The sequence below is a fragment of the Gouania willdenowi genome, chromosome 5 (genome assembly GCF_900634775.1).
Source record: "Gouania willdenowi chromosome 5, fGouWil2.1, whole genome shotgun sequence".
Lineage (NCBI taxonomy): Eukaryota > Metazoa > Chordata > Actinopteri > Blenniiformes > Gobiesocidae > Gouania > Gouania willdenowi.
The window spans coordinates 19,415,099-19,424,656 of NC_041048.1; the positions used below are offsets into that span (position 1 = coordinate 19,415,099).

The 9,558-nt window shown below is 37.9% G+C and overlaps 1 protein-coding gene across 1 annotated transcript in view; it reads left to right on the forward strand.

Annotated features, from left to right (window-relative positions):
- rad18 (RAD18 E3 ubiquitin protein ligase) overlaps window positions 1-9,294 on the forward strand; it is a 29,904-nt gene extending 20,610 nt beyond the window's left edge. Inside the window, 2 exon segments of the mRNA XM_028446882.1 lie at window positions 1,150-1,193; window positions 8,681-9,294. Of these exon segments, the coding sequence (XP_028302683.1) occupies window positions 1,150-1,193; window positions 8,681-8,724 (88 nt within the window). The 3' untranslated portion in view covers window positions 8,725-9,294.
- Window positions 9,295-9,558: the final 264 nt, after the last annotated feature.

Below are 9,558 nucleotides of genomic sequence, written 5' to 3' on the forward strand. Positions count from 1 at the left end.
CAGTAAACAGTGATGCAGAATACAATGTAACACTGTTTATGTCATGAACCGTGAAACAATGTCAGATTGTGGATTTCACAGACTATTCACAATATTTAACACTTACCCCACTGTGTCATAATGTTTGTGAAAAATAATGTTTTTTTTATATATTTATATATATATATCTATATATATATTATATATATGCAGACAATAAGAACTGAAAGGAACTCAGAGGCACAACACAAGCCCTGTCAGTAATACAAAGTGGAAAAAATGAAGTGGTGATTTTCTTTGCTAGCATTAATGAGTTTCATACTTTTACTGTGACTTGTCTTCAAGGTCTGAATTTTTTTTGACATTTGTAAACCGTGTCCATAAAATGGCTTTGGCCCTGACATTTAGAGCACAACAGCAAATATCTGTCGCTAGTTGCACATCACCGTATTTGAAATAAGTTTTTTTGGTGGTTCAACTCAGGCCAAGGTTAACTTTGTGTTGTGCTAGAGCTGGAGCGCTTTACTATATACACTACCGGTCAAACGTTTTAGAACACCCTAATGTTTCCAGTTATTTATTGCAATTCAAGTCGTGCAAGTCTAATGAATAGCTTGAAGTGGAACAAAGGTAGTACTGAACAGCCAGAGGTTAAAAAAAAAGGTTTGGTTACCCAAAACTGAAAAATAATGTACATTTCAGAATGATACAAATAGGCCAGGGAACACAAAGTGGGTTAACAATTTAAAGCTGTTCTGCAGCAATGAAGGTTGAATCAGCCTTGAAAGCTGGTGGTAATAAATCCTACAGATGCTCCATCATTTCTTGGTTACTTCCACCTCATCTGTCTGCATAAAAGCAGTGTTGGAACACTCTGTGGTACCAGACCCTCATGAGCATCAGCTGAATAGTAATGTTCATGGATTCCATCATTTCTTTTCAACTCAAATTGCTTATTTGTTCTATGCTGTCATTTCAGAGTGAAATGACACAATAAACTGAATCATTTCAGTAAAAAACTGGAAAAAGTGTGGTGTTCTAAAACGTTTTGACCAATTTATAGTGTGTAATAAGTATATGTATATATATATATTAAAAACTGTACTCACTATATTCATGTTGATGTTTCCTCTGCTTTCCTTTCCTGTTTGCTTCCTCTTTCCTGTACAGCTCCATCTCGGACATCTTTGGCCCAGAGCCAACCTTAAACTCGAGTAAGTTGATTTACTGTTTGGGTCGAGAATCAGGGCACCATTTGCCTTTTTGTGATTTAATTTATGTTTAATGATGCAACACAGTCTTGTTTTTTTAAACTAAGTGGCCCTTGAAGGTCTTGTGTATAATTTTAAAGAGAGAAAAAAAGGATTTTATATTTCAGTTTTTTTTTTGCAGTGAAGTATAACCTAGTTCTTTTCACATGACTATCCTGTGATTTCATGGTAATTTAAAATAATTTAGTATATTCTTAAAGGCCTCTTTTAGGTTGATGTACACTTGTACACTGAATAGAATCAATGCTGTGTGCAAAGTATTTTCACACTAAGTTTTTGACACGTCTTTTTTGTTTGGGGAAAAAAAAACCCATACATTTTTACCACTATCTTGCTTGAGTTTGGACTTTGACATGGAATTAAAATGTTGTCAGCAGATTGGCTTAACTGATTACACAATACAATAAGCACAATATGCACAATTACAGTGGGGCAAAAAAGTATTTAGTCAGCCACCAATTGTGCAAGTACTCCCACTTAAAAAGATGAGAGAGGCCTGCAATTTTCATCATAGGTATACCTCATAAGAGACAAAATGAGAAAAAAAATCCAGAAAATCACATTGTAGGATTTTTTTATGAATTAATTGGTAAATCACTCTGTAAAATAAATATTTGATGACCTACAAACAAGCAAGATTTCTGGCTCTCACAGACCTGTGCTCCACTCGTGACCTGTATTAATGGCACCTGTTTGAATTCGTTATCAGTATAAAAGACACCTGTCCACAACCTCAAACAGTCACACTCCAAACTCTGCTATGGTCAAGACCAAAGAGCTGTCAAAGGACACTGAATCTGCCAGTGACGTGCAGTCAGGGTAGGCAAGGTAGGCAGTGCTTACCCAAGGGTGAATTGATATTTTGATTATTTGTTTTAATTATAATATAATAATAAATTATTTTTTTTCCATTTCCGAAAGCCTACAGTACATATAAATTTGAAAGCGTCTTTATGTTTGCGCTTGCGCAGTCAGTTCCCCAAAATGAAAATCATTTACGTAGAAAAGCAGCTCTCTACGCTGCCTTTGGACCTAACCGCGCTATGCTAAATGCTATACGTAAGTTCACAGTGCATTTGTGAATTGATCCCACGTGGCCGCTGCTGCTATGTTCTCTCTTGCTCTAGCGAGTGGGCGGGATAACACTACAGGAAGGATGACAGTGCTAGAGACGATAGAGAAACTTTCTTTTGAGTAAAAAACGACAGCTTTTAAAAGATGGGAGACCAACATCTGAGCTATGAGACCTTCAGCAAAGGTAAGGTCAGAAAATTGTGCATATTTTCTACAAGTGAAAGGAAGGATTGGCTTTGTGGATGTGCCTCACTGAGGCTGTTCCGAGTTGTTGACATTTTCTCCGTGTTTCTGTGTTTCCAACACAATCAACGGATGTGCTGCTGTGTCATGCGATATATCTTGTTGGGAGAGTATGGAGGCTATATTAAATAACTTTTTGTTTCTTTAATGGTGTTTATGATGTTGATTTTGTTAGATGGCTAAATGCTTGTTCATGTGGATCTTGTTGGGTTTTTTCTTTCTTATTATGAATTTTAAATTTTATTAAGCGCATTGAGATGACTTTGTTGTAAATTGCGCTATACAAATAAAGTTGAATTGAGTTAACACTTGCCTGCAGAAACATATTAAATTGTCATTGGTGGTCTCGATTTGCAACGCCCTGCCTACCAAACCCTAGTGGTCATGGCACGTCACTGGAATCTGCAATAGGTAAGCAGCTTGGTGTGAAGAAATCAACTGTGGTAGCAATTATTAGAAAATGGAAGACATACAAGACCACTGATAATCTCCTTCAATCTGGGGCTCCACGCAAGATCTCACCTCATGGGGTCAAAATGATCACAAGAACGGTGAGAAAAAATCCCAGAACCACACAGGGGACCTAGTGAATGACCTGCAGAGAGCTGGGATTAAAGTAACAAAGGCTACCATCAGTAACACACTACGCCGCCAGGGACTCAAATCCTGCAGTGCCAGACGTGTCCCCCTGCTTAAGCCAGTGCATGTCCAGGCCCATCTGAAGTTTGCTAGAGAGCATTTGGATGATCCTGAAGAGGATTGGGCGAATGTCATATAATAATATAAATAACAATAATGCATCAATTTTATATAGCGCTTTTTTGGACTCTCAAACTCGCTTTACAGAATTAAGGGATTATTCTTTCACTCCACACTTAGTGGTGGTAAGCTACTGTTGTAGCCACAGCTGCCCTGGGGCAAACTGACGGAAGCAAGACTGCCAAAGTGCGCCATCGGCCCCTCCGACCACCACCAACACTCACTCACACACTACGTTCATACTAGGTAATGTGGGTGAAGTGCCTTGCCCAAGGACACAATGACAGATACCACTGGGGTGACTGCCACCCCACTGTGGCACCTGGAATTCTCACCTGGAATTCTCAGTGGTCTCCCATCCACCTAATAACCAGGCCCAGACCTGCTTAGCTTCCGAGATCTAACGGGATCGGGCAATAACAGGCTGGTATGGCTACATATGGTCAGATGAAACCAAAATAGAACTTTTTGGTAAAAACTCAACTCGTTGTGTTTGGAGGACAAAGAACACAATACCTACTGTAAAGCATGGGGATGGTAACATCATGCTTTGGGGCTGTTTCTCTGCAAAGGGACCAGGACGGCTGATCCGTGTAAAGGAAAGAATGAATGTATCGTGAGATTTTGAGTGAAAACCTCCTTCCATCAGCAAGGGCATTGAAGATGAAACGTGGCTGCGTTTTTCAGCACGACAATGATCCCAAACACACCGCCTGGGCAATGAAGGAGTGGCATTGTAAGAAGCATTTCAAGGTCCTGGAGTGGCCTAGATAGTCTCCAGATCTCAACTCCATAGAACATTTTTGGAGGGAGTTAAAAGTCCGTGTTCCCCAGTGACGGCAGATCTGCATGGGAGAATGGGCCAAAATACCAGTAACAGTGTTTGAAAACCTTGTGAAGACTTACAGAAAACATTTAACCTCTGTCATTGCCAACAAAGGGTACATTACAAAGTATTGAGATTAACTTTTGTTAGTGACCAAATACTTATTTTTCACCATAATTTGCAAATAAATTCAAAATCCTACAATGTAATTTTCTGGATTTTTTTTCTCATTTTGTCTCTCATAGTTGAGGTATACCTATGATGGAAATTACAGGCCTCTCTCATCTTTTTAAGTGGGAGAACTTGCACAATTGGTGGCTGACTAAATACTTTTTTGCTCCACTGTATAACATCACATTTCACTCTCACCTTAAAACAGTTGACTCTTCCCCCATTTTTCTACCCTGACTCCCTCTTCCCTTGCCCCTCACTTTGGTGTAACACTGCCCTTTTCTTCAATATCCTCACTTCAATAAAGTTTTTCTTACCCTTCCTTAGGGAGGGCTGGTGATGGTCACAAAACTAAAAAAGTATATCATTCACTGACAATATCGGATGCTCTGGTGGACCATATTCAGCCCACGGGCCTTGAGTTTGAGTAACTTTTGTGAAGCATTGTTTTGGCCCAGTCCCGCTTTTCAATAGCAACAGATTGTTTGGCAACTGAAATGCCTACTGGTTGAATCATACATGCTACATAAAGTTTGTGTCCCCAAGCTGCTTATGGTTGTTCAGGAACATCTACGATCACGCGAAAATGCTTTTAGTCCCAGAGCTGTCTCAACATTTAAATGAGCCACTTTAGTATATGTTATCGTTTAGGGAGGTTGAAGGCAAATTGGATTCATGTTGTCATTGGAGTAAGAATGTGGCGTCGCTGTCAAAATGTTCAGGCACTGCCAGAAGAGCCACGGGCTGCAAATCTTTATCAAGAGGGCACACAATAAAAAAAAGGAACCAATCCCATTCATTTGTAATCCACTGGCTTATACAATTAATCAGTGCTGTTTTGGTTTCACTGCTTTGTATCTCTTTTCCTTCTTCCTACATTAAGGACTTTATAGCTGCATTTTCCTCCAAACCATAACATATCTCTCTTCGTCCTTTTCTGTCTTACTTCATTCGCTACCTCTATGCAGATTCTATGCAGGGGCCTTCATTTATTGCCAGAATATATGGCTGACAAGTCATTTTATTGCTAAACGTTAATTTTTGAATCATGTCATGAACTCGGGAGGTTGGTTGGTTGGTTGCCTTTCCAAATTTTCCTAAACTCTATGTAAGGGTATACCTAGTATTTCCCTTTGATCGGCTTTCCCTAATTTGATGTAAATACTGACATACTAATCATCTCAATATCCTTTCAAAATGCTTAATAGCGAATAATGAAGTTAAATATTACAAATAATTAAATTTTTCGCAGTTCCAGAAGAGCAGGATAAACAATACGCACAAATGTCACCAAATGTTGAATGATTGATCGCAGCCGAGCAGTCTCACGAGAATTTGTTGCTCAATATTTGATATGTCTGTCTATTTATCTCTTTCAGACACTTGATACACGTTAGCGCTAACCTTTTATTTATGTATTTATTTATGAGTGTGAGTGTGGAACGTATAGCACACACTGTATGCTACTGGGCACTTTGAATTAATTGATTACATTAAGGTTTGAGCCCAGAGCACTGTATTACACGTGGTAAAAAAAGATATTAAATAATGGATTTTAAGATTTTAATAATTGATATCAGACCATAAAAAAAAAAAACCCATCCTTACTACACATACGAGCCCCGTTAAATAGAGAAAAAACATGATGAAAATGCGGTGAGTGCCACAAAATAATGACGTGAGGCTGATATATTCCATGTCACATAGGTCACATACTGTAGCGGTTTTTGTTTCAGGAAATTATTTCAGTGGTTTTCATTCATTTTCTGTGATCACAGAAAGTCAGAGGCCACAGTCAAAGATTCAGATATCAACTCGTAGATGCAATTTTGGAGTCTGTAAGGACTCCTGCCAAAAATAGATACAGAAATATTGGTTTCTGAATGCACTGAGGTAGAATTATATATTTGCCTATAAATTATATAAAAACACTCTGCAAGTTCATGGATTAATAATAAAAGGATATAGGGATTCCCACCAATTGCCAAAAACTAAAAATTTGACCCCAAAAAGGACTTATTGTGATGTACTCCAAAAGCTGCAGATATCTCAAGTTCTTTCAAAAAAGTTCAAATGTGCAGCTTGCAGCCGGCACAGGAAGATAAAAGCAAGCCGATGAAGCACAAAGATGTCAGTCCCTGTTGGGCTGAAATACTGGAGCAGAGCCAAGTGCTTGATTGTATCATGAAAACCAAGGTTTCATCATCAACCCTTAGTTTGTCTCACATTCTGGGAAAGGAGACTGCTGGAGTGACGATGGTGAAGTGTGGAGCAGGAGTCAAACAGTCGTCGGCCTGCCTGTCACCATTAAACTACACCTAAATATCTCCCATTGTTAGAATACTCACAGATTCTCCTTTGACCCCAATTCCACTGCTGGAATTTTGTTTTCTCCAGCCGTACGGTTTAGATAAAGTGGCCTCGACTCCATATCTGTCAGAAGGGTAATAGACATCCACAGTCAGTCAATGGAATTCTTTGAGTAAAGATGTAAGTGAATCCACATGTAGCACACTGTGGTTTAAGGCCCCCTTTCGGTTCATGTTATCTGAGTATTCACTATGGAGGAGTTTGTCAAGTGATTGCGAGCGAATGTTAAAGGTGATTCACTTACAAGACAACGGCTGAGAAGGAGCCACAAAGTAGCAACGATCAGGTGTGGAGCAGTGATTTTAAAAGTGAGGGTGTTCTCAGAGTAGGGCAACCATCGACTCCCAATTTTGTTTATTAAATTAATTTACTAAAACCAGTGATAAAGCTTTTATTAAGTCAGTGATACTCAACATGTCCTAGTTTTAATTATTATTCCCCCACAAACCTTAAAAGGGTGAACAATTTTTAACCCCTTTTTACCTTTTTTCTTTGGCCGGTTTGCAAACTTCCTTTGTCCCATTTTTGCCCCTTTTTCATTTTTTTCTTTCAGATTTCAGCTTCTTTTGCCAATGAATTTCCCTTTTTTCTCATTTTTGTCATTTTTTGCAAGTTCTTTTTGCCACTTATGCAATTTTTGTAGATTTTTTCCTCCAATGAAGTTTTCTTTTGTCAATAATAACACTCGTTTCATTTTTTTTTCCTACATTTTGCCGCTTTCCGTTCCACATTTCGTTTGGAATTTTTTCGTCAAAATGTATGCCTTACTTTAGCCTTACCCTCCGTTTTGAGGCGTTTGAAATTTTTTCGACCGTTTATATGCCTTACTCTATAGCCTTACCGCCGCTTTAGGGCGTTTGAAATTTTTTCGACCGTTTATATGCCTTACTCTATAGCCTTACCGCCGTTTAGGGCGTTTGAATTTTTCACGATTGTTTGTCACACTATGTCATTTAAGCTACCTTAAAAGGTGGATGAATTTTTGGTTTTATGGAAGTGCGGGTGTCGCATCCCATGTATCCCCCATGGGTGAAACACGCCTGGCAACAATTATTAAAGTGACACAATGTAGAACAGCCTTCTTACAGACATATCATACAGATTTTGTAATTAATATTATATGAAACAGGATTGGTAAAAGCATTTGCTTGTATTTCAAAACCACATCATTGGTCTGAAGCAGTGTTCTTGTTTGAGGGATTTAAAGGTTGAATAGACCTTCCTTCACCACACATTTTCACTTCTAACAGCACAGCTAAAGTAAACTTAAGTAATGACTCAGGCCCACTAAATGTATGAGTGAGCAGTCACCATCCCACCATGCATTCCTGTTTTAAGAAAAGCCAATCACACTTTCACAGACCTGTATTATGTTTGAAACTGTGTGATGCAGTGCATGTTTTGCTGCTTCAAATTCAATCTATGTTTTTTTCAGCTAGGAATGACATGAAAACATTTCTTCCTTGATTGACATGTGATAGTGTGAGAGCAAAGTGTCAGCAAAAACACATTCTTTTCAAGTGATTCTAGCACTGCTGAAGAAGCTCTGCTTTAGTCCACTGAAATGCACAGCCTGTTGGAATACCAAACTGTCTGTTGATCAAGAGGTTTATAAGCAGAACGACAGTAAAGTATGAATGAATACGCCTTTAAAAAATACTTTAGGTTTTATCTATAACAGTGGTTCATCTGAATGCTTCCGGAGATATTTGCATGACTTTGTCCATGGCATAAAGTAACTGTGTTTACAGGTGGAAAAAATAATGAAAACATAAACACGGTACAATAATGCACAGTTATTATAGCGTAATGGAGAACGTTCTTTGTAACCTCCTTAGGTGAAGGGACTGTGTTCAGGTTACTTCTTGTGCTAGTAGCTGATCTCCCTTTATTTATCCAAAGAAAACATATGAATCGTACAATGAGAGATCCAAACATTTTCCAATTCCCACGAAATTGAAATAACATCTGAACTGTTTGTTTACAGAGACGCTGAGAGGTCGCCAGTCCACAAGCGTGTCTCCCGCTTGAGAGAGAGCGACGCAGATTCATCGCCTGCCATGGGAAAGCGCCGGCGGAAAACTTAAATTGCAGAATGTCTAAGGAGAACCCTCAACTCTCCTTGACATGTAATGTTTGAATTACTTCCTCCTTTTCTCAGGCATTTCCCTGTTTGTAATCAAGTTTCACGCTGCATTACACAAACTCTTAATACATTTTTTGTATTTGACAAGTTTACACTCTTTTGTGTAGACACACTAAAACCGATTTTACCACCAAGATACAGATTTGGATTTGTTGGTAAAGTTTTAGAATTTTTCTTTTTTGAGTCCTTTTTTTTCTTCTTTTTAATTAAAGCCTTGATTTTTTTGCCATTTTTTACTGCAACTTTATGCTTACCTGTTTTTCAAGGGTCTAATCCCAGCTCACGTTTCATAGAATCATACGCTTGAACTTCTAGTCAAGTTTCAACTGAAAATTATGCATTTCTTCAAACATTTTCCGATACTTTTTTTAGTCTTGTAAAAGAGTCATTTTCAGAAAAGTATTATTTTTTTACAGGTTGAACCTCCCAATAAAAAAAAAAGTTATTTCTCTCTAGATATGTATTTTACATACTTGCTAAAAGACTGATTGAGCACATAAAGTATGAGTAATGTCTTTGGATCATGTGTCTATCTCCCATTTGGTTATTTGAAATGTAAAAAATAAAAAAAAAAAAAAAAAATCTTGTAAATACTTTTAGTTCTATTATTTCAAGTTACTTCAAGTATAAAATTGTTGGGCTTTAGTTTTTCTTCCTTGCATTCACAGTAGTAATAATAAAACTTGTAATATTAATGAAAATGGAAATTGTTTATATAA